The 24,031-nt window shown below is 34.8% G+C and overlaps 3 protein-coding genes across 3 annotated transcripts; 1 reads left to right on the top strand and 2 right to left on the bottom strand.

Moving 5' to 3' along the window:
• Positions 1-4,774: 4,774 nt before the first annotated feature.
• On the top strand, positions 4,775-11,323 carry LOC132607312 (proteasome subunit alpha type-3). The gene is made up of 9 exons (XM_060321235.1): positions 4,775-5,049; positions 5,145-5,228; positions 6,475-6,548; positions 7,615-7,701; positions 7,796-7,880; positions 8,037-8,083; positions 10,131-10,196; positions 10,688-10,778; positions 11,044-11,323. Exons 1-9 carry the CDS (start codon positions 4,906-4,908, stop codon positions 11,113-11,115), a joined length of 750 nt encoding a protein of 249 aa, XP_060177218.1. The 5' UTR covers positions 4,775-4,905; the 3' UTR covers positions 11,116-11,323.
• A 2,657-nt stretch (positions 11,324-13,980) lies between these two features.
• On the bottom strand, positions 13,981-15,571 carry LOC132607313 (fruit-specific protein-like). The gene is made up of 2 exons (XM_060321236.1): positions 15,413-15,571; positions 13,981-14,547 (listed from the first exon to the last, which is right to left on the bottom strand). Exons 1-2 carry the CDS (start codon positions 15,471-15,473, stop codon positions 14,339-14,341), a joined length of 270 nt encoding a protein of 89 aa, XP_060177219.1. The 5' UTR covers positions 15,474-15,571; the 3' UTR covers positions 13,981-14,338.
• A 2,434-nt stretch (positions 15,572-18,005) lies between these two features.
• LOC132607311 (uncharacterized) lies at positions 18,006-23,832 on the bottom strand. The gene is made up of 2 exons (XM_060321234.1): positions 23,590-23,832; positions 18,006-20,639 (listed from the first exon to the last, which is right to left on the bottom strand). The coding sequence occupies exons 1-2, from the start codon at positions 23,594-23,596 to the stop codon at positions 18,550-18,552; spliced, it is 2,097 nt and encodes a 698-aa protein (XP_060177217.1). The 5' UTR covers positions 23,597-23,832; the 3' UTR covers positions 18,006-18,549.
• Positions 23,833-24,031: the final 199 nt, after the last annotated feature.

The raw sequence follows: 24,031 nt of genomic DNA, 5'->3' as shown, positions 1-24,031 counted from the left end.
CGACATTGGTCCTCGAGCCATAACAGCAGCACCCCAACCGTAACATCCCAACTCGCCCAGATGCTCCAGAAACGACAGATACCTCAAACTCACATGGGAACCCGATGTGTTCTGGAACAGGATGCCCTCGAATATGATGAGAAGGTACAGACGAGCACGACGGTCAACATCCACCTGAGGCGTGTCCTCTGTAATCGGATGCTCAAGTTCTACGAAGCGCAAGTGAGTACAAAGGGAATGCATCAACACCCGAGTCTGTCCCCATATATCACCCTCCTGAGGCACGAAACCAGTGAGCCCAGTCAACTCCTCCCGATACGATGACATCTGCTGAGGCTCCTCAATATACAATACGCGTTCATCTACCTATAGACCGTAAATAACCTCCACATCCTGAAGGGTTATGGTGACCTCATCACTGCGGAGATGAAATGTATGTGTCTCCGATCGCCATTTCTCAATCATGGCCATCACAAAAGCCCTATCATGCTTTACCCGACCAGCAGCGATGCAACGGTAGATACCACCTGATATAGTATATCTAAGATGCGACGATGTGGGGGCCGAGCGCCTAAAATATCTCATGCTTGTTCCATCAACCGGGGACGGGACAAACTCTTGGCAGCTACATCCTCATCCCATACTAGCTGGGACCTATGATGCTACTGTAGATGAAGTACCTCTGGCTCGAAGTTCCCCAGATGAAGGGGGTCGGGATCCATGGAGGTGTCGTATTTGTTTTACGCATTTTTAATTAATCATTAACATGTAATATCAATTATGTAATCTTTTATCGAAAAAATATACTAAGGATTTTCAATTCTAAACTAAAGATGTTCAATCCTAAACTAAGAATTTCTAAGGATGTTCAACTTCTAATTAGCACTAATCAAACAATTAACAAATAAAGATATAAAGATTAACAATTCATTATCAAACAATAAACAATTATCTAATCAAACAATTAACAAATCATTCACAAATAAAAATATAAAGATTAACAATTCATTATCAAATAATTAACAATTAGCTTGCAAACAATTAACAAATAATTAAAAATAATTAACAAACGTTTAACAAAATAAAAATTATCTAATCAAATAATTAACAGATAAAGAATTAGCTAATCAAACAATTAACAAATACTAAATAAAACAATTAACAAATACTAAATAAATAATTAACAAATACTAAATAAATAATTAACAAATAAACAATTAGCTAACAAACAATTAACAAATGCTAAATAAATAATTAATAAATAAACAATTAGCTAACAAAGAATTAACAGTTAATTAATAAAAAATTAACAAATAAACAATTGGCTAACTAATAATTAACAATTAATTAATACAAAATAAAAAAAAACGAAAAAAGGGCAGTGGACAGGCCCCAATTGCGCAAGAAAAAATTGTGTAAAAGTTTTTTTTTTATTTCGAAATCCGCAACTATTACACAATAATCATGCTTAGGATAATAATATATTTAAGGGCAAAGGGTCAAATATACCCCTCTACTTTACTTTATTGGTTAAATATACCATCCGTTAGCCAAAGTATCTAAATATATCCTTCTGTTAGCCAAAGTTGTTAAATATACCCCTACATGGATGGAAATGCCCAAATCAGATGAAATTAATCATTTAACTTAAAAAAACCACGACCCATAATTTAAACCCGACCCACAAATCATGCCCGAGATTGGCAGCTTATTTTGGCTTTATTCTTTAAATCTTTCTAAAATTTTATGGACTAACAAAACATTTATGCTTCAAAGAATTTTTCAAGAACAGTGGTTTAAAGATTTTACAATGTATCAAATTCCTTGGAACTATAATAAGATAGACCCATCAGTTTAAATAAACACAGTAACTCAACAATTTTTAATCATTGATTAATTAAGTTATAATAAACGCTCGAACTATTGTTAAAGATTTTTTTTTTATCAACTTATGTACAATATAAAAAAATTTAGTCATACTCAATTGGCTTTTTATGTCTAATTGCAAGAGCCGAAAGTCATTTTTCATCGTTCTTCATTGTAGCTTTAATATGCGTCAACAATGCTTAAGCTTCACCCAAAAAGAATTCACATACAAGATTCTCACCCAATTAGAAAGTTGATTATTAACGATGTTTTTAGAAAGGTTTAAAGAATAAAGCCGAGATGAGCTGCCAATCTCGGTCATGATTTGTGGATTGGGTCGGGTGAAAATTATGAGGCATGATTTTTATGCTAAATGGTTAATTTCATCTGATTTGGGCATTTCCATCCATGTAGGGGTATGTTTAACAACTTTGGTTAACAGAGGGGTATATTTAGGTACTTTAGCTAATGGAGGGTATATTTAACCAATAAAGTAAAGTAGAGAGGTATATTTGACCCTTTACCCTATATTTAACAATGTAATAGAAAATTCATATTAAAATACCTAGATTGAAAGTTGTTTTTGAGTTTTTGAAATCGAGTTCTACGCCGCTTTATTTCGAAATCCAAGTTTTGAAACTTGTTCCTTGCCTTGAATATACCAAGAATATTGACTTTCGGGTTAAAAAATAACACGAAAAGGAGGTTTTTTGATGTGGGACCATGGTCTTTTTACTTGATAATGGCGGTTTTGATTTTAAAAAAAGATGGGGGGACCGATCATTGGGGAAGAAGGAGGGCCCGTTTTTATACCCCTATTAGTGCGCATAAGGTACTTATGTAACTTTTTTTTAATGAGTTATTATGGTCTTAAATCCCACTTTTTGAATCATTTAAGTTGCGGACTCTATCAAATGAACCAACTTATTTGTAACAGTCAGCCCCTATCAAATGAACCAATTGAATTACCTCTTGATGCCGATAAACTCAAGTCTCATTTTTGAGTGGTTGTCTATTGAGATATTGAATGAAGTAAAAATAATTCGTTTTCTTTTTTTGCGCGGATTGCCCTTTATTTGGGGTGGTCTTTAATTTTTGCCCTTCAAAATGGTAATCTTTAATTTATACCCTTCGTCTAATTCTTCGAGATTGTGGGTTCGAACCTCAGCTCAGGTAAAAAAAAAAATCGCTAGGCAGAATTTTTATGGGCAGAAATTCTGCCTGAAGGGTAAAATTTAAAGACCACCATTTTGAGGGGTAAAAATTAAAGACCACCCCCAGCGAAGGATAATCCTGCAAATTGCCCCAAATAATTCAAAGCTTCATATTCAAACCATAGGTTGAGTAATGTGGTGGGTTCGTAACTTATCTCTAACTCATGAATATACACAAATCTGATTTCCCTTGTGAGTCAGTGTTCCACATGTTAGTGTAACCACTAGTAATTTCCAGCGTTGTGTTTGTACTTTAGTATATTATTATAGTTTAGTATACAGAAGTGTTTATTGGCAAATGAATTATACGCACACTTTTTTATATATATACAACACACCTATTTAAGAAAATTATTAATTAATATCATCTATTATAAGGAAATATATGCGATGAATCTATCATTATCTTTTTCCTATACGAGTAATTAATGAAAATATACCTTCTTGAAGTAGTAAGAGTAGAACTACAAAGAACTAATAAGAATTTAAGTTTTGTGCACTATCAATGTATATAACTTTTTACACTATCAGGTCGTTTTAAAGATAAATACACTAACTTTTTTAAGTAAATATATTTACCTTTTTAAAAAAATGGAATTGTCATTTACGGAAGACTAATTAACATTAAGAAAAGTAGAGTCATTTTCACTCTAACCAAAATTAGTTCCTAGTTTTATGTAACCAAATTATTTCATTCTCAAAGTTGTTTACCATTTTGACGTCTTTTTCTTCTCCCGGAAAAATTCTAACTGTTCAACCATTATGAATTTTGTAATAAGTAATTCATTAAACACTTCATATATTATGAACTTTGGGAAATTTCTTCTTGTTCAACAGTAAGTCCTTGTAATGAATTTTGGACTTTTTTCCGTCTATAGCATCTGAAGGTTTATGGTTTCTTAGAGTTGTTGGAATGGAACTTTGAGAATCAAAGTTTTACTAATGTTGACTGTTTTAATAATAGAAAGCTTCAAATAAGTATATCACTTTTTAACAAGTGTTTGTAAAGTTTGTTACTTTAATTGTCAATCCACATTTAGGACAAGGGAGGGTTTGAAGGAGAAACAACAGCTTACGGTGGTGAAACAGCAAAGAGAGAGAAACTCTATCGAACTAATCGGGAGAGATGAAGACAGAGGAGTTGAAGGGAAGAAAAAGAGGGGATTAAAAAAAAAAAAATAGAATCGAGGATGAACGAAGAAAAGAGAGAGAATAAAGAAAAAATTAGGAGAAAGTTGGTAACTTTTTGTAGCAGATTAATGTTACCTATGGTGTAACAAAATGATACACTGACAGTACACTAAATTTAAATTTAAGAAATTATGCATACCTTATTGACTTCTAGACGACAAATATTTTTTTAAAATTGGAAAATACGGGAAAAGAACACAAATGTGCACTGTAAACAAAATAATTATCTGGCCATGCCTTCTTATTTTCTTATACCAAAATTATTTACCCGGACGCTCCCAAAACTATGATTCCAACATCGTATCTCTTATATACCATAATGGCATCACAAATTACTTCTTTCATTTCTTCAAAACACTCATCATCCCTCTATAAAACCCATATAATATATAAAATATACTGACATTTATTAAATTTCGTATAGTATAAGGACATTTTTGACCCTTTTTCGATAAAAAAATACAGTAAAAACTGTATTCCCCAATTAATAATTGTAACAAAACTAATTCCCCTCATCTTCCGACTCTTCTCTGTCTTGTCAACAAAGAAAACTCTATTTCCTCTTCTTCCATCGTTCACAGTTCAGCAAAAACTAAATCAGTACTAAAAACAACAAAAGGATAAAAACGTAAAAATGAGCAGCATTGGAACTGGTTATGACCTGTCAGTTACAACATTCTCGCCTGACGGCAGAGTATTTCAGATCGAATACGCCGGAAAAGCTGTAGACAACAGTGGTACTGTTGTTGGTATCAAATGCAAAGATGGAATCGTATTGGTAATTTTTTTTTTTTTTGTTGTTGTTTATTTGTTTGTGTTGATGTTAGGGTTAGGGTTAGGGTTTTGATATATAGTGTTTTCTATTAATTGTAGGGAGTTGAGAAGCTGATTGCATCAAAAATGATGTTGCCCGGATCTAATCGAAGGATTCACTCCGTTCATCGTCATTCTGGCATGGTAATTGTTTTTTGCTCAAACTTACTGATGTCACTGTTACTGATTTTTATTGCACCAATTCATTATCTGATCTCCTCAGGGATTATTATGTGTATTTGCCTTATTTGATTAGGGTAGAAGGTTCGTAGATAGTTGAGTGTTGTCCCGTCTAAGTATACTTTCATATTTGTAGTCGTAGTATTACTCTTGTCCCTTTTTTTTTTGGTTACTATCTGTTGCTTTTTGTACTTGTGATTGTCGTATTAATTTGTGGTAGTTACTGCTTCTTTTTTCAGACTGCTCTATCATGCTTGTTATATATTTTGCCATGGCTTATTCGCTTCAGTTTTTTTTTTTTTTGATTTTGTACTGCTTTGATTTTCTTGCCCTTGTGCCGAGGGTCTACCGGAAACGGCCTCTCTACCTTCCAAGGTAGGGTTAAGGTCTGCGTACATCCGACCCTCCTCAGGCCCCACTTGTGGGATTACATTGGGTATGTTGTTGTTGTTGTTGTTAGGAGCTCCGTTTTTGGCTGACAATGCAACTAGTAGTACAATAACTGCTACTATGCTTAAGCCCCTAGGTGAATGCCCTAATATAGGAACCCCAATAAAGGTAACATCAACTCAATTCTTCCCATTTGCCTAAGCCTTGTCAGATATAGGTAGCTAAAATGTACGGGGAATTAGTTGAGGTGTGAGTAGGCTGGCTTGGACACCACCTTAATTTGAAATAAACAGAAGGAAATAAACTTGTAGGCCTCATTCCTTTTGGACTGGGTCGGTTATATGAATCTTCTACATCCATTCTGCTCTATTTGGGTTATTGCCATTCCAATACGTAATAATTTGTGTTTGTAGACAAATTGGGTTCTCTAAAGTTAGGGATTCTCTAATTCTCCTACTTATTTTTGTCAAATATTGGCTCCGGTTTAATTTTGCCAAATCTTTGGCTAAGAAGATGAAAGCTTTCTGTGTCTATCTTTGGCTAAGAAGATGAAAGCTTTCTGTGTCTATGTTCTATCATCTTTCTCTTCAATGGTGTTTGTTGTGAAAAATTAAACTCAGATGGTTTCTAATGATGATAGTGGAGTGATGCTACTGTTTCTTAATTTGTTAGAACTTGGATGTATAAATTTACATAAGCATCACAAATAATCAATTAAAGTACAAAAGTTCCTATGGCACAGTTAAAGTTTTGAACCAATGCTCTGTTGGATGATTCTTCAGCGATGATTCATTTTATTTTGCTGATTTCCTTTATGTAGGCTGTTGCAGGGCTGGCTGCAGATGGGAGGCAAATTGTTGCCCGCGCAAAATCTGAAGCAACCAGCTTTGAAAGGTTTGCTTCTTGCCACCGTATCGGAAAACATATGTGTGTGTTTACTTACAGCTTGATGTGTGAATTTCGGTTCTACCTCTGTCTCCTGTAGTTTAGCATTCATGGGAGTTCACATCTGACATTCCGAAAATCCATGAAAACTACGAACCAATACTATTAAAAGCTTTTCTTCCCACCTCGTAATTTTCTACTATTGTTTTAAAGATGTACATTGATTAGGACCTATCATCTATTGAACAAATTGACGTTCAAAAGAATCAGCTCGTTCTATATGGAATAATTTAAGTTGTATGGTGTATTTGAGTCTTTGACTAGTTTTAGGTAAAGTGCCATACTTGATACTCCATAAGTCTGGCACATGGACGAAAAACTTCATTTGAAGTATCACGGCTTTGAAGTGCAAAGTCGCTTCTAGAGTGAGCTTTTTGCATGTGAATTATTTAGTCAAGCTTTTCGGGGTTATAAGAACATAAATGGATGTCCCGGGCTCCAGGCCCTTATGTATAGCTATCTAGTTATCTATGTCGACCAAGAACTCAGATCAGCGAAAAATATTGCAGATCTAGAATTCCATTATGAAGCTACTCCAGACTAAAGAAATTTGAATTGGTTTGATTTTCATTTCAGAAGCACCTTCTTATTTTAAAAGTGAGATACAGTGGTATTAAGGTCATTTTCTGGCTCTTCTAGTGGTACTAGTGCGTCAAAGAGGCATTGTTGGATACCTCTGTGTTTCTGTTGACATTTCCAGCAAAGATTTATTTGCACTTTGGCAGATCCTGCTTTTAACAACTTCATCCTTAGAAAAATGCCAGTGATATTTAATAACGTAGCTTTGGAGGGCATTTGCAGTATGTTTATTTTATTATGAATACCAAACATGTAGTTTATATGTTCCTTCATTAGTAGATGGAAACTCAAAAGATTTTAGAGCCTCATCTTAGAACCTGGATAGTGATGATAGTTTCGTTTGCCGCTCAACATTATGAAATTTGTTGCTGCACAGTCATTGTATACCACCATCCTAATTTTTGACTCTTCTATTGACTGGGTTTATAATTTGTAGTGTATATGGTGAACCAATTCCGGTGAAAGAGCTTGCAGAACGTGTTGCTAGTTATGTACATTTATGCACGCTTTACTGGTGGCTCAGGTATGTTGGAACATCTGTTTCCATTTTTGATACTTTCTACTTCTTCCTTTTACTTGCTTTCTGTACCTGAATTATTGGAGTACTACTTGTGTAGGCCTTTCGGATGTGGGGTGATCCTCGGAGGCTATGATAGAGATGGACCGCAACTCTACATGGTTGAGCCGTCTGGTGTCTCCTATGTGAGTTGAATCACTGTTTAACTGCTATATGTTTGCACCATGTAGCCTGCTATTATATTTCCTTAATCATCTAGATAAGCTCCGTTTCCTTGCTATGGACCAATCCTTATTAATTGAGACTATTAAGATGTTGATGTGTTGTGTTGTTTGTGGTAGAGGTACTTTGGTGCTGCTATTGGGAAGGGCAGACAAGCTGCAAAGACGTAAGTGTGTAGATCTCCTCTGTACAGCCTAAATTTCAGAAATGTATCAATCAGGCATGAGTGTGTAGATCTCCTCTGTACAGCCTAAATTTCAGAAATGTATCAATCAGGCATGAGTTGTTGATGTTGATGATTATTAGAATTTGCACACACCTTTCAACTATAAAAAAGGATTGCACGAAATGTTCTAACTTCCAACTTGAGATTTCGGTCAGCCTTTTCACAATGCTATGGATAGTATCTTGGGGTTGTGCAGTTAGCTTTTCTAGATTTGGAGCTCTGTCTGTTATCATCTACAAGGAAATGACAAAGTTCATTATTAAATAACTCCCCTTTCCCCTTAGTCGGGGCTCAAAGAGACCCGGACACCCGGTGCTTAATCAAAAAAAAAAAAAAAACTCCCCTTTCCCCTAAGAGAATGACAATTTTTTTGCTTTACAAAAAGGTTAAACTGATTAATATCTGCTCTAGTTCTGTACATTGATTAATTTATCTTTGGAAATAAAACTTACGGATCCAGAAACTACATGGGAAGTCACTGCTTATAGGTTTGATTGGGCTAAAATCAGAATGGAAAAGGTCTCGTCAAAGAAGTTTTTCTTTGACCTTACTATGACACAGAGTATCAAAGTCGATTTCCTGATACATTAATCGTGCTTTTGTTGTTCATATGATGCTTTTTACCCAGACTACTGGTGATTAAACACTTCCGCTCGTCTAAAAGCACTGCTTAAAAGGTTCACATATCTTTTCATGCCAAAGTTTGTCAGAGGTGTTTGTAATTGAAAACTGGGGACATCTTGTTTGGACTCCACGTGGTTTCGACAACAATGGGAATATCTTCTCGAGCTTCTACCATAATAAAACACCCATTATCAATGAGAATAACTTGGTCATCATAGGAAGTGAACACCCTTAGCTAATTTATGTCATTAAGCTGGTCCAGTATGCTTAGGATATATCGTCTATTTTCTATATGTCTTATTAAGCAAGACAGATTTATTTACCTATCCGCAAGAGAGAGAGGGAGAGATCTATAACCCATTGGTGTGGCACACTTGGCTAATTAATAGTAATTTATATTTCACGCTCTGTCAAAGTATGTCATATACAACAATTCTATTGCTGTGAATTGAAAATAGTCACAAGCAGTTTGAATATGTTAGATTCGTGAAGCTTAGAACAGCTAGAAGCCTTCTATTTTCTTTTCAATAAAAATATGCTATGCTGTTATTTATTACCCTTTTCAAAAAAGTAAAATGTTATGGCTCTTAAAAGGACAAATCAGTATTCTTTACCTTGACTAAACTGTATTAGAGGTCAGTACTAGTATTTACAGTTAGGGTAAATGATGCATGCATGGTTATATTAAATTTCGAAGATGTATTGCAGTTTAAAAATAAACATAAAGAGTAGGAGATGTGAGATGTGTATCCTGATCAAAGCACACTATATGAGAGGTCAGAAGCACCGTCTCCATGGTGCATTTTTATTTTTAACTTATCCTCCATACCGGCCAAATAAAGTGAGGAACATCCACAGCTTTGGTTTTTGCCTGTTGGGGTTCTTTTTCCTTTATTTCCCTCTTTGGCATTGGGGCTTACAGCTGTAAGATACATGTTTTGGGGGTTCTAAAAATAAAAACTTAAAAGCATTGGAGTATGATCCTAGGATGCATATGGTGGACTATCTGGAAGGAAAGGAATTCAAGATGTTTTGATAACAAAAGCAACCCTATCCAGAAGATAAAGCTTAATTGTATTCGACTTTTGTATTTTTGGTGTAAAGAAAAGTACATAGATGACACAGAGACGCTCATACAATTTCTAGAGTCTCTCTAATTGCTAGTTTATTATTTTTGTGCAGCTTTAGCTAGACTCCCTGTAACTATGGCCTTTCACTGGCACTTTTGATTCAATACAGTTTGTTACCATCTCTAAAAAAAAAAAAAAAAAAAAAAAAAAACTTAAAAGCAGAAAAGTTATGTAACAAGAAAACGAATTTCTTTTATGCACACTAATGTGATTTTGAAATAAAATTTTGGCAGAGAAATTGAAAAGTTGAAGCTCTCTGAAATGACGTGTCGGCAGGGAGTAATCGAGGTAGCCAAAATGTAAGTAACTATTCTCATTGAACTTTACAATTTGATTCATGTTAATATTTTATTGCTGATTTTTTTTTTTTTTAAAAAAAATCTGACACCAGTGCAAACACATGATTTAGTTGTATTTTTATGTTCTGTGTTTTGACATTTAGAGTTGGCTGCAAATCAATTTATAAAACATGTTCCAGTTCTCCCGACCTTTGGTTATTTCAATATTTTTCAAGCAGCCAATCACAATCTTAGCTTTATAATGATATTGTTTAGTTGCAAGTGAAAGTCAATATGCGCAACTGGTGTTTAACTATGTAAAGGGATGTTGGTATCATCTTTAACATTTGGGAACACCAATTTTAGTTCTTCATGAAATGGCAACTCTATGCTTATCTGTAGGTTGCAAGAATTGAGGCATCAATTTGTAGTTTCTTCCAGATAATTTTAGTTGTTTGTGTTGCATGCTTTCATCGTTTAGCTTTTTGACAATATCTTCTATCTGGAACCAGAATTTACGGAGTACATGACGAGGCAAAGGACAAGGCATTTGAACTGGAGATGAGCTGGGTGTGTGATGAGTCTAACCGACAGCATCAGAAGGTAATTCAGGATCCTTCTCGAGTACACATTCAATAGGAACTGGTATCTCTGTGTTCCTTCTGCATTTTTTTTTGCTTGGACCTGTCACACAAGCGAAAGGAGATATTAAAGCAAATAACTCTTTTTAGCTTTAGTTTTTTTTTTTGTAGTTTTCCACCTTCTATTTTGTCTTCGTGCATGCATCTCATAATGGTGAGTGAATATTATTTGATGTTAACTGAAATAAAAAGTCAGTAACTCTTGCTACTATTTGATGTTGCCATAGGTTCCTAGTGATCTGTTAGAGGAAGCGAAGGCTGCAGCCAAAGCTGCACTTGAAGAGATGGATGCAGACTAGTGGCACAAAGACACCTTATTCCTTATTTATCCATGAACCTACCTTTTATAACCTGAGTCAAATAGTCTTGCTCTGCCATGTTTGGAATTTGGCACCTATATGACGAATGCTTTTAGTGATGAATGAGATTTGATATTGCTTTTAACTTTTGAAACTGTAATCTGTACAAGTAATTTCCAAGATCAAGAGGATAGGTTATATTCTCCTATGTGGAATTCTCGTTTTTTTAGCACCTTTTATCTTTGACAAATGGCAGTTGGTCTCGTTTATCTCAGTTAGATTCTTATCTCTTCTTGTTATATTGCCACAGATTGCTTTGATTGAACGAAGAATTACACTTCAAAATGGCCTGTTGATGTTATGCCTTGAAGATATCTCAAATTAAACAAAATATATTTCCCTCCTCCACTATTTACAGTTGACAGCAAATGAGTTGCAGTTAACCTGTCTCCTCGTCTACTGGCGGTACCTGTGCTTCTGTCTCAGAACTGGTACTAATTGGAGTGGATTCTATATAATGTTTATTTAACAAAATAATACAAAAGCTTTATTTTGACATAATACAATTGAGTAAATAGTGTGCGCTTTTAGATAGTTTAAATATCTAGATGAGATGATTACCCAGTTTAATATGGCATCATAGCAGGTTTAGGTCATGAGTTCGAGTCTAACTGCCATCTATTATCACAAGGTGTGTTGAGATAATATAATCAAGTACAAAAGAAGTATGTTTTCTCTGACTGCTTTAAGTTTTGGGGATGTCTCACAGCTACTACACTTGCACAAAAGAAAAGGTTTCCGAAAGTTACACTTCTTTTGATTAAAAAAAAAAAAAAAAAAGACCCACTAACCAGCAACTTCGATGGGCCTAAAGGCGACGTAATTAGATGGCAGTCTGATATTGGATGGGCCCCAATAATATTGCTAATGGATTACGGAATGAAAAATTGCACTTTTGTCCCTCGAATGAGCTAGTCTTTAATTTTTTTCCATTTAGCTGTTGAACTTATGCCTAGCGGGGCTTAATTTATGGATTATTATAATGCGAAAAAAAGTTATTTGTTACGAGGAGCAAAAATTGAAAACCAGCACAAAATAGGGTATAAGTGAATGCAACAGGGGGAAGCTCTGAGTGGATTCCAATCAAGGACGCCATCAAATATTGGGACATCACTTTTGTATCCATTTCTTTTTCGGGGAAATAACTCATATATACAGCCCATGCATCTAGTTTGCAGCCGATATCGCCTACTGTATCATTAGTGTATAAATAATATATTTGCTCTGTATAGCTATACTGCCAAAACATCTAGTCTGAAGGCCATGTAGCCTACCATATCATCGGTGTATAGATAATGTATTTGTAATGTAGCTATATATACACATTGTATATAATTTGTATATATAATGTATATGCTTTGTATAGTCATGTATAAACACACGAAACTAACTCAAATTACAGTGTATAGATTATTTGTTCTGTATATCTATGGATAAACATTACTATATACTACAGTGCCAAAAAGCTTCACCAAAGATTCGCCATCTTCTTCTTCCTCTCTCTCTCTCTCTCTCTCTTTTTTAAAAAAAAATTATAAAGAAAATCACCTTTTTCACAATTACAACAAAGGAAGACGGTAAAGACATAAATAGAAAAATTGAAGGAAAGAGGAAAGATATGGGAGATGGGGTAAGGACCTCACAACTGGGCTGTTTGCAGGAGGAAAAGTGTAAAATAATTGGGAAACTTACAGAAATGACTATATAATTAGAGCTGTTAAAATACACTTTCTAGTTGTATTATTAGCTAGGTTTTAGGTACTCCCATGTATGTTTGAGTGTATTTGAATACACTGCTCAGCCGTATACATATGTATATAAATGAAACAAACAACACATAAAATAAAAAATCCAATTCATTTGGCGATCAGCAGTCATAGTACAATCAAAATATGTATTCAGCCATATACATAGGTATATAAATACTCAGTTTTTGCAGTACGTAACCCAAATACATTCAAGTACATATATGGACTATTTTTCCAACCAAACGTGGGATAAGGTGGTACTAATTTTTATCCCAGGACTATTTTTCTCTATCCATCATACCAAAGGAGCCCTTAGAGTTAGCTATGCCATATAAATTTTCCAAAATAATTTGCATTGAAAACCCAAAAGAAACTTAGAGAGAGGCAACGGAGAAAAAACTAATGGGCCGTAATTGAGAAGTGGAGCGCGGGATTAGTGGGATATGTGGGTGATAAAGCAGGAATTGGGTTATACTTTGAGATCTAGATCACCAAACGGTATCAGACTGTAATTTTCCCTTCTTTTTTCATAAACTAGACGACACACCGAAAAGGTTGCCCGTAGTGGACGGTTGCGTTACTGAATTTGACTTCAAGTTCCGAGAATAAACTATGTATTTTGGCTAAATGTAATATACTTGGATGGTTTCGCCTCTAACTTATTTAGCCTTAGAAGATAATATACGTCAGCATTTAAGTTTTGTGCATTAACTGTATAATTTGTTTTACATCATCAAGTTCAGTGGACCTACAACAATAAATAATTATTTACAACAAATTTGATATGGTAACTGGAAAATAGTGAAATAACCTGCTATAGCCGGTAAATTGCATAGACGAAAGTATACAAAAAACATCTACCCGAAAAAGCGAAGATGAGGTAACAGAATTGCATGGGAGGCATTTAATGGCGGAGCTACCATTAATAGTTATAGTTACAAGTTTGATAGAACCCAGTATCTTTGGCTCAAGCTCTATATTTCGATTAAAATTTCATACAATACATACAAATAATCTATTCAGAACTCAGTAAGCAAAATAATTATAGTTCAAAATCTATAAACTAAAAACTCTGGATCCGCCTCTCAAGGCATTATCCATATTTCATTAATATAGCAATTCCCTAAATGGGATATTAAAACACAAACTTTTTTTTTCTCCATATTTCACAATAAGTACAAACCATAATAGATCAAACAAACAAGCATTCAAACATCACAATATTTAGTACACGACTAGTACAATTACCCCCACATGACTTTTAGCTAGCATCAGAAATGCAGCTAAATTATTTAATAGTAATCTATACAACATTAGATTATAATTAATTAAAGTGGATCTAATTTTAATTTTATCACACACTTCATAATTATGCAGGATTTAACAATATAGATCTTAATTCTTAATTAATTCATCTAAAAGCTCCACACATAATCACATTGTGTAGGTACATATCCAAAATATCTGCATGTTTTACAAACCCATGCTTCACTACAATCAGCATTGGTGTTGCAGTGTTTGCCACAAGTATAAATATCACTTAGAGTTAGCCTTTGTTGGAGTTCTTTTAATTCCTCAGGCATGTCTCTCATAGCCATGATCACTTGTGACCAAGTCAATACAACTGCACAACAATATATATATCAAAGTCAAGTTCGAGCAGTGTAGGAATCAGAAATATAACTAGCTAGGGTATTTATTTTAAAAAATTGCAAACTTGCACAGTGAGTGAATATACCTCTTAATTATGTAGACATAGCAGAGGAGTTGAACCTAGTTAGGCCAGGTTCTGAGGGAGTATTTGTCACGCATCGGAGTTCACTTAAGAAGTTTGTTTATTACAAACACTACTAGAAAAATAGGAATTAGGGATCGACAAACTTTATAGCTAAACAGAAAAATTCATCACTACTCAGCTTAATTAGCAACGGGTTAACTATAAATTTTCAAGAAATTAGGTTAGCTGCGAGCTATCTAGCGACGAAGTTCGCATCTACTCCCATTTTTTCGTAGTGAATACCATGAAAAATATTGACAATTTGCAAATTGCAACCAAAAAAAAAAAAAAGAAATAAGTGGGTTGATGAGAAAATGGATGCAACATTTTTGGGAGATGCTTATAATATTTATTATCAAAGGCAGAGTGCTTGATTCTTTAAAATGGTAGGGAAAAGAAGTTAGCTATACCCAGTGTTATAAATCATACCAATGTAAATACGTGACACATTTGTAAAGATCAGATGCATGTAAGGTACCGTCTTTTACATATATTATCACTTAACTAAGGTAAGTTAATGTAGATTGACGTAATCATCTGGCGTATGTTAATTTTCTCAAACATCTATCCTCTCAAACATATCTAAGACATACTAGTTAAGCAGATCTAGACATAATATTTTAATAGAATGACTGTCACATATCCAACTATGAATTTGAGAAATGAAGAGGAACTGAATCTATTAACGTGCACGAGAGAGAAAGAAACTAACCAATTACAAGGAGAACTTTGAAAACCAGACCCAAATTAAGTGATGAAGGTGCACCAGCCATTTTAACACTAATGATGATAAAAAGTTGCAGTGTTTTTATTTTTTTTTTTATTTTTTTTGGTTGCTCTACTTCTCTTATAGAGACCTTTATTTATAGGGCTTTGGAGAATGTTTTTTGTTGCAAAAAAGGTCCTTTGCTTAATTGCCTTTACTTTCTCATTTTTAGAATATATTTTTTGTGGCCCATCATATATTGGTGGTGTCCACAAATTCCTTAATAATTTGAACAGTTAAATCTAAATAGTCATCTACCCAATCACTTAAATTAAAAATTGTCGGTGGATGTATAATTCATGTATTTTTAAATTGTATATAGAGTCAGACCTCTATAACAATCATCTTTTAAACAACATTTCACTATAATAGTCATGTTTTTTGTGGAACCAATCATTCATGTTATGTTGTATTATATGCTCTCTATAACAATATTTTGCTATGGCAACCAAAAAGTATCTCTAGTAAGTATTATTATTAACCTGAAAAAAATTAGCAATAATGCTATAAGGACAAAACGATAACATGTAACGTTAGACGTAACATTTATACATTAACAGTTGTGTTTTTCGTTATCGTATCACTTAAAAGCTAATTATAGGAACTATCTATAGCAAGTATTAACCTGAAAATAAGATAACTAATCGATGCAGCAGGTGAAATTACAGTAAAGTATAATTTTTTTTTTTAACTTTATAAATAAGTATGTAGATATGTATGTATTTTTTACCTTATATACAATCACACCACGCAAAACACAAACATTGCACGAACATACTTTTAACTTGACTTGTCAGTGGATTCTAGATAATTTAGACAACTTATCTTTATATCAAGAAAAAGAAATGAGACATATGGCTGCTCACAAAAAATATGTGGGCCGTAATGACGAATTCAGAATTTTTCATAAGAAATTCATAATATTAAGGAGCTCAACATACACTATATTATATGTAAAAAAAAAAAAATTAAACTTATATATAGAATAATTTTTCGACAAAGGGTTTCTATGAACCCCTAACTTAGCTCCGCCTATGGTGGGTTGTTATCTTTGCGGCTAAAAGTTCAGCTCTAGGTTAAGTTATAAAATCTTAAATTACAATGAAATAGAAAATGATAAGTTAATAACTCATTAAGCAATAAATCCTCTTCGTGACCCTTTGGGACAAGCTAATATTTATCTAAGAAAAATATGCATAATAAGTTTAGAAATTGACTTCTTTTTTTTCCTGAAGCGAGAACTTTCTAAATTAAAACACTATAATTCGAGCGTTCTCATTAAAATAGCAGTAGAAAAAAAAAACCTATATATAAATGCAAACACACACCCCTCCTTGGCTTCCTCCAAAATTAGTCTCTCTCAAAAAATCATATTTTTCTGACTGATCCTTTCTACCCGACAATGACTAGATCGTTACGCCTTTCGTGCAGGTTGAAATTTACCCTACAAAAAATTTTGCTATCTTAGAATCATTACAGTTACGGCACGCCGTTCACGGAGCTTCCATAAATTAGGGTAATACATAGATATAATACTAGTTATATTCATGCAGTAAATTTAAACGTGTTTTTCATTCCGTTCAAATCAAACCAAAGTACATGTCAATTTTTGGTTTTTTCTTGATCACCAACCTGTCAAGTGGTCTTTGTTGCTTATTTTCATTATTATTGATATGTATATATATGGGGTCATTTTATCACCAAAACAGATGATGGGGGTCTTTCGAGTTTGATTGGTTTAAAAAAAAAAATAGAGATAACGTGGAATATCTTTGTCGTCGTTGGTAATAATTGACAAAAGAGAATAATCATTCATAGAAGAGTGAAGAACATGTCATTTTCCTAATAACAGTAGACTTAATATCAATTATTTAGAAGAGTAAAGAACATGTCGTTTTCCTAAAATCAAAAATAAAAAAATATTATTTTATACTACGAATATTTAAATAGATCACGTGCAAACTACATAAATAAATACACAATTTTTTTTTTTTTTTGTCCTTCAAATAAATTCTTCAATCCTCATATTTGTCGATCCTTATTCAAAATTTATCAGTTTTAGCCACCAATACTAGAGATAGATCAGGCTTTTATAGTCCAACTATCGGCTGATTTACGCAAATGTTCCTTTTAAAACCACCATTCAAATTTTATCTATACTTTTAAAAGTTATGCAAATATAACCCTTCCGACTGATAAAACATTAGATTGTCATCTGATGGATACAATATTTTAGATCGTAGTCTAACGCTTTTTCATAGGATTTCAATTTGTTCAAGCAAGATCTTTAGACCGTGATCTAACAGGTCCACAAGTTGCATGAAAAAAAATAAAAAAAATAAAAGATCATTTACTTAGCAACTATCCTAAAAAGACGCAACCGGCCAGCATTTCTGCGAACTATCCTAGTGTTCCATTGCTTTTCAGCTCAAATATTGTAGCAGAAAGCAAACAGCAAGAAGACTTTCATAATGGTAATGCCAATGAACTCTGTGAAAAAAAAATGCCAATGAACAAAAGAATAATGATTCATTGACTATTTCAACTAAACCATGGAGTTTCATAAAGTGATGAATCATATTATCCCATTTACAGATGTAGAAGGATTTCTTGAACAGTGTCCTACAAGTCCATATCCGTAAGCAAAACAATTACAGTTCAGGCCAATCTCACTAATTGCTTTACAAGAAATAATCACGTTTCTAAGAAATTACATATCTGTAACCACTCAATGCTGCTAACTCCAATGTTCTTCGTTCCAACGGACTGCACAAACTGTAAGAATTCTCTTGAGCATTTCCAATGCAAATAGCCGGTGAAAAAATGAAACCAGGATCAGCTTAATAACTAAATAGAAAATGTAATCACCGAGATGTAGGAACCACAGGTTGATTTACTCCTCGAGTCGGAAAATGGAAATAAAAAGTCTCTAATCCGACCATCGAGGACCAAAAATAATTCAATTGGTTGCCTGTAGAACTACCTTCCGGTACGTCCAGATAATCTGATAGGCAGTCCCACAGCCACAAAATAATGGTCAGAGAAGTGCAGGGAGGCTTCAAGGGCTGAAGAAAAACAAAATTTTAACTTGATGTAACAATCTCCTTTCCATGATCTTCTTCACGAATATGTCTCTCTAACCTTCTAAGCCAGATATCATAATCCATACGATAGGGCGTTCCACAAAGGCTGTCAACATAATCTGCAAATGCTTTCAAGACTGTAGAAATATCTCCAAGCTTAAGGTGGATTAACCTTCTTAACCAAGAGGTTTCCCTCCATTGCAATGCCCCTTCAACTGAATCCAGATCAGGCATATCACCACCAGATGAAAAGTAGAGCATGTAAACCAGACTCTCAGCATCAGAAGCCGAGCACAATTTTCCTTCTTGAAGAGCATACGTAGAGGAGAAATGGAGATTCATTGCAGGACGATCCCTCTCTTCTAAAATAGCATGTCCCCAACCAACAAGAACAAAATATGGCTGCCTCACACCAGATGTAACAAAAATAACATTCTCAGGTCTGATGTCACCATGCCGAATGCCAGCTGAGGCAGCTGCTGAAAGGGCAGATAGGCAGTCATGGCAACACCTAATGGCCTTATCTTTACCAAATTGGCCCTCTCTCACCATATCAGCAACTGTTATGCCCACTGAGCTAGTCACTAGAATAGGGGTCCTACACCATGGGTAATCACAATTACCACCATTTAGTCTCCTGCACTGGCCAGGGTGAATAATCCGACCAGATGCACTCAATTGAGGCAGATATTTGCTAGATAAACCATTTTGTTTCATAATTTTTAATATCTTAGTTTGCCTCTGAACTTGATACCATAGCTTCATATCCTCCCATGCAGGTTCCAGCTGAGAAGGATGCGAACCTACATACAGAAATAAAGCCTTACCTGGATCTTCAACAGGAGATGCGACATAATACTGAATCTCTCCGTCAGTAAGGACTTCATTGATCTGATAACCCTTCTGCCAATTTGAATCTTCTATCAGCAAGACGGAGCCTACTTCCAGCTTCATTGACTTCACAGATACCAACCTGACGGATTCTTCATGCACTTCTATAATTTCAGGTGAAGCACTATGCTGCTCCAGGAGAAATAAACCATTTCCATTCGACCTGCTATCCCACAATTGCCTTTCAATTCTTCTTGCTTGAAGACGCGAACTGTGGTCCGCAGCCAAATCTTCAACTGAGTTCTTTGACATTCCAGCGTACTGAGTGATTGAGTGGAAAGTAGCAAAAAGTACCTGTAAAGCACCAATATCTCCCCAATTAGCATTTCCAAGCTTGGTCCAGATTCTATCAACGGGGGAGATTGTAATTAAAGCATTATTTTGTATCCATTCAGCAGCACAACCATAAACGTCATTCACATCCAATTCCAACTTGGTTATATCTCCTTCAACTTTCATAACCCCACCATATTGTGAGTCAATTAGAAGTACAAAAACAGAATTCAAACTGAGAGGAATATTGTGTCTGCTGAGGCTTCTTGCAAGCAATACACGTATCGTAAAGAATAAAGCTTCACCTAAAACTGAGAGAGAAGGCTTACAGTCATCCTCTACTGTAGCACGGTTACCAATATCAGGCCTTAGAATAGCAAGTTGCAAAACATCATCCCACTTCCCTTGTGGATGCTTTGGGTTCTTTAGCATTACAGCTGTAGCACAAAGCCCTCCAACTCTCCCTTTAGCAATAGCTTTCTCAGCCTGGTAGAATCTCAAGTTTGAACTGTAGATACTAGAAACGTAGAAAGGCAGAGGTTCATCCTGACCCCAAAATGCTTCCCATAAACCCTTCATACTTGCATGTAGAAAATCTTCAAGGGCAAGATAAGCAGTTGCTTCGACAGCACCAGAAACTGAGTCATAGATCGCTCTAGGCATTCGAATCAGCTGCTGAAATGGAACTCCTTCCAAAGCAAAATCAAACTTTTGAAGATCTATCAATTCAAATGGAACATCAAAAGGAGGTTCCCCGTGTGGTGAATTTTCGGTTACCACTTCATACCATGTCTTAAGGTTTCTAATCAGGCTTTCGCTATCTACAAACCTACGGAGAAATTCTTTTCGATCTTGGGTCCTCCCATCTGAAGAAATACTGGACTTTTTTGTCCCAGATTCCACGGATTCTCGATCTGGAGATCCACCTGTCAATTTTAGTACATAATCAGAAGCTGGTTGTTACGTGTGTTCCAGGGTTTTACTGATAAGAATCTTTCTACAATACATGAAAGAAAACATTGCAGAAAAAACATATAAATTCGCGTAGTCTGCAAAACAAAGCCCTGCAAGAAGGGATCAATGGCGTTATTGAAAGTCATCATATTGTCACTTAAAGCAACAAAGCTATGCAGCAAGCAAGACGAGTATCGCCTTGTGGGGAAGAGATGCACTTCACACAAGCACAAGTGTTAGAAAATAAGGTGCAAAGTGATCACAGCGACAAGGGAAGGATTTCGCTATTTGAGTACTAGGACTCCTCTCCAAGAACGCTTTAGTGTTTTTTTTGCCATTATGTTCTTCTTCTTTTCGAGTTTGTAATGCCAAGATTAATTTGTTGCATTCAATTTCATACTTAATTGTGCTAGCAACTGTACTAAGAGAGGGGTAAAAGAGAGCTAAAATTCAGAACTAGTAGAATAAGAATAAGATGATATGCATACTACAAAAAGAAGAATATCCATTGAATGAAGGGGGAGAGAGTAAATCAAAATCTGCAACAAAATATTAGTAGAAGAAGAGGCATTACAAATTCAAGAAGAAGATGACCACAACAAAGAGTACTAGAGAGGAGTTATGGGAGACCAGACCTCAAGTCCGAATAGAAACTGAAAACACCAGGTGATTTCTTCACATCTATCTAAACCATAGTATGAAGAATTACTCAGTATCTTCGCTAGTTGAAAGTACCAGGTAGCGGATTGAATAGTCAAGGGGCACTCAAGCTGACCTAGATACAATAGTTATCAAAAACACACACACACCAGAAAAAGAGAACCGAGAGGAGTCTAGTATTCAAATAGCAAAAGCTCTATCTTTTCCGCCCCTTTTTCTTTCAAAGTCATTCAATGGTAAAACATGTTCAGTGAGCATTCATATATCTGCCTCAACTTGTTTGGATTTGGGACTGAGACCGTGAGACCTAATTGTTCTTGTCTTTGTTGTTGTCAGAACCAATGGTGGCATTTGTAATGGAATTTTTTTGAAATCTTGCAAAAGAATGCGTCCAAAAACGTGTTTGTTTAAGTTCCTTCCAGGAACTTTTGCAGAAGTTATTCATAAAAAGTTTAGGGTATTTTCAAAGAAAAGCTCAAAAACACTCAGAAATTTTAAAAGACGAGCACAACTACCCAAAACATAATTCCTTTGCACAAACTTCTCTTTACCAAAAAGAAATTTCAAAAAAGCTTTTCCCACAAGTTGTCCACGAATCTTCAGAAAGTTCCTTTTGGATCACTTTTCTACATCTCACCGTCTGAGGTGTGAACCTCTCAGAAGCACACCGCTTCACCCAAGAGGGGATAATCACTTTAAGAAACAAGCCAATGACTTTTAGTAACAACGCTAGGGGAACTTCTAAAAGATCTGCCTAGTCCAAAGGGAATCTCATCATTGAAAGGATTCTACCTCCATAAGCGTGAGACAAACCCCACCAAAATTTGTAATCTTCATTGTTTTTAATTGATAGATCCAGTGTTTGCCAAGAGTTTGTTAAAATAATTGCATGTTAGTGAAAAATGCAAAGAACCTCTAGAGGTACAAAACCCCTACTTTGTCCTTAGAACCAAATCATTGAGTGATTGAACTGAAATGAGTCCCAGCCTAAGCATAGCGGATAGTGAGGATCCACATATCCGACCCAATTAGTTTATAATTAAAGCATACTTGTTATTATTGTTTTACTGGCAGCAGGCGAGAGCCGAGAAGGGTAGAGAGAAGGATAAAACTATGATTAAAGAAGGCAATTTTCAGACAGTGTAGTGTACTGCCTTCCTTCACTCTGATACATATATCTCTGTATTTAATTGCTCCAATTCCTCTACCATAATAAATCTAACCAAAAATTGAATCATGAGGATTGTGCTTTCATTTGATAACTTTTTCCTAATGTATGCTAGAAAGACATGTAATTTTCTGCCTCCTCCATTCCCAATACAAGTAACAGATCCACGGAGGAAAGTCAATCAAAATGCCTCTAAGCCAAATTAGTTGGTTCTGGTATAAGAATTCTCTGTAATCATTACTCTCTAATTAGGAGATAACAACAACAACATACAAGTGCGATTCTACAAGTGGGGTCTGGGGAGGGTGGGGTGTAAGCAGACCTATCCCTCTACATTTGCGGGGTAGAAATGTTGTTTCCGATAGACCCCCAGCTCAAGAATTACGCTCTACTTAGGCCTTTCCAGAAAATAATTCAAGAGAGTTTTCCTTTTTCAAGCAAAGAGCCTGAATTCAACTTAACAAAATCAAGAGCTGCATACTTCTGAGATTAAGAACAAAAACTTAATTCCGGTCAAATAAACAACAACAACAACAACATAATCAGTGTAGTCCTACAAGTGGGGCCTAGAGAGGGTAGAGTGTACGCAGACCTTAACCCTGCCTTTGTGGGGGTAATGTCAAATATCACACCATAATTTCCATTTTTCTTTTTCTTTTGATAAGTGGATCAAATCATAATTTCTATACCATACCACTCTATAAAGCTACAAACTTCATCAATTATTACCCAACAAAGAGGTTCAGAAAAGCCCCAATTCAGAAATTAGCTTTATTCCTTCTACATTCAGTAAAACCCAATCACTAAACTTACAACTCACCAACCATTAACCATCACAAAAACTCACAAATATCCCAATTCAAAGATTAGCACTTATGACTTCCTCACAAAGAACCTACATTCAGTCAAAAACTTAAAACCCATATCACTAAAAATACAAGAGATCACCAACAGTTAACCATTAAAAAAAAAAAAACACCAATAAAAAAAAATGGAAATTGACTTGTATTCCCTCCACAAGAAGTCAAATTTCAGTCAAAAAAGAAAACCCAAAGTCAAAGAGTACACAAAAAAATAAATGGTTTCATAAGTACCTTCCATTATGGAGAAAAGAATGAAACTTCAACAGAACTGAAATACTCTTTAGATTATCAGACTATCACATATTCACATGTGAAGGCAAGCCTTCAAAAATTCTTTCATTTTTTTCAGTTTTATCTCTCTCTGATGATGCTTTTTGTGAGATAGTACAATAAAATAATTTATTTGTTTGTTTATTGGTCCCTTGTTTTATTTAAGATGCTTTTCAATCATTTTCATTTTTTTTAGTTTGTAAATTTGGTTTTTTGTTGTCAGTATTTTTTGTTTGTTTCTATACCACCCTCTTGACTATATTGTCAAGGCTCAAGTGGAGAAGGAATTTATAGTCAATCCTAAGTCAGTTTGTCAGTTTGGTCACAAATTGAAGAATAATTAATTGTTTGAGAATTGGGTCTTGAGTCTGCTTAGCCAGTTGTATACCCTGTATTGATTATA

This window comes from Lycium barbarum, chromosome 8 (genome assembly GCF_019175385.1).
Source record: "Lycium barbarum isolate Lr01 chromosome 8, ASM1917538v2, whole genome shotgun sequence".
Classification (NCBI taxonomy): domain Eukaryota; kingdom Viridiplantae; phylum Streptophyta; class Magnoliopsida; order Solanales; family Solanaceae; genus Lycium; species Lycium barbarum.
This window is presented reverse-complemented; position numbering and strand designations above follow the sequence as displayed.

What these genes read in the sequence shown, in the direction of transcription:
- LOC132607312 (XM_060321235.1), top strand. Translation starts at nt 4,906, where the DNA reads ATGAGCAGCATTGGAACTGGTTATGACCTGTCAGTTACAACATTCTCG. An exon ending in ACGCTTTACTGGTGGCTCAG is followed by an intron (nt 7,702 to 7,795) that starts GTATGTTGGAAC and finishes CTACTTGTGTAG; the next exon opens with GCCTTTCGGATGTGGGGTGA. An exon ending in GTAATCGAGGTAGCCAAAAT is followed by an intron (nt 10,197 to 10,687) that starts GTAAGTAACTAT and finishes ATCTGGAACCAG; the next exon opens with AATTTACGGAGTACATGACG.
- LOC132607313 (XM_060321236.1), bottom strand. Translation starts at nt 15,473, where the DNA reads ATGGCTGGTGCACCTTCATCACTTAATTTGGGTCTGGTTTTCAAAGTT. An exon ending in CAAAGTTCTCCTTGTAATTG is followed by an intron (nt 14,548 to 15,412) that starts GTTAGTTTCTTT and finishes ATTGTTGTGCAG; the next exon opens with TTGTATTGACTTGGTCACAA.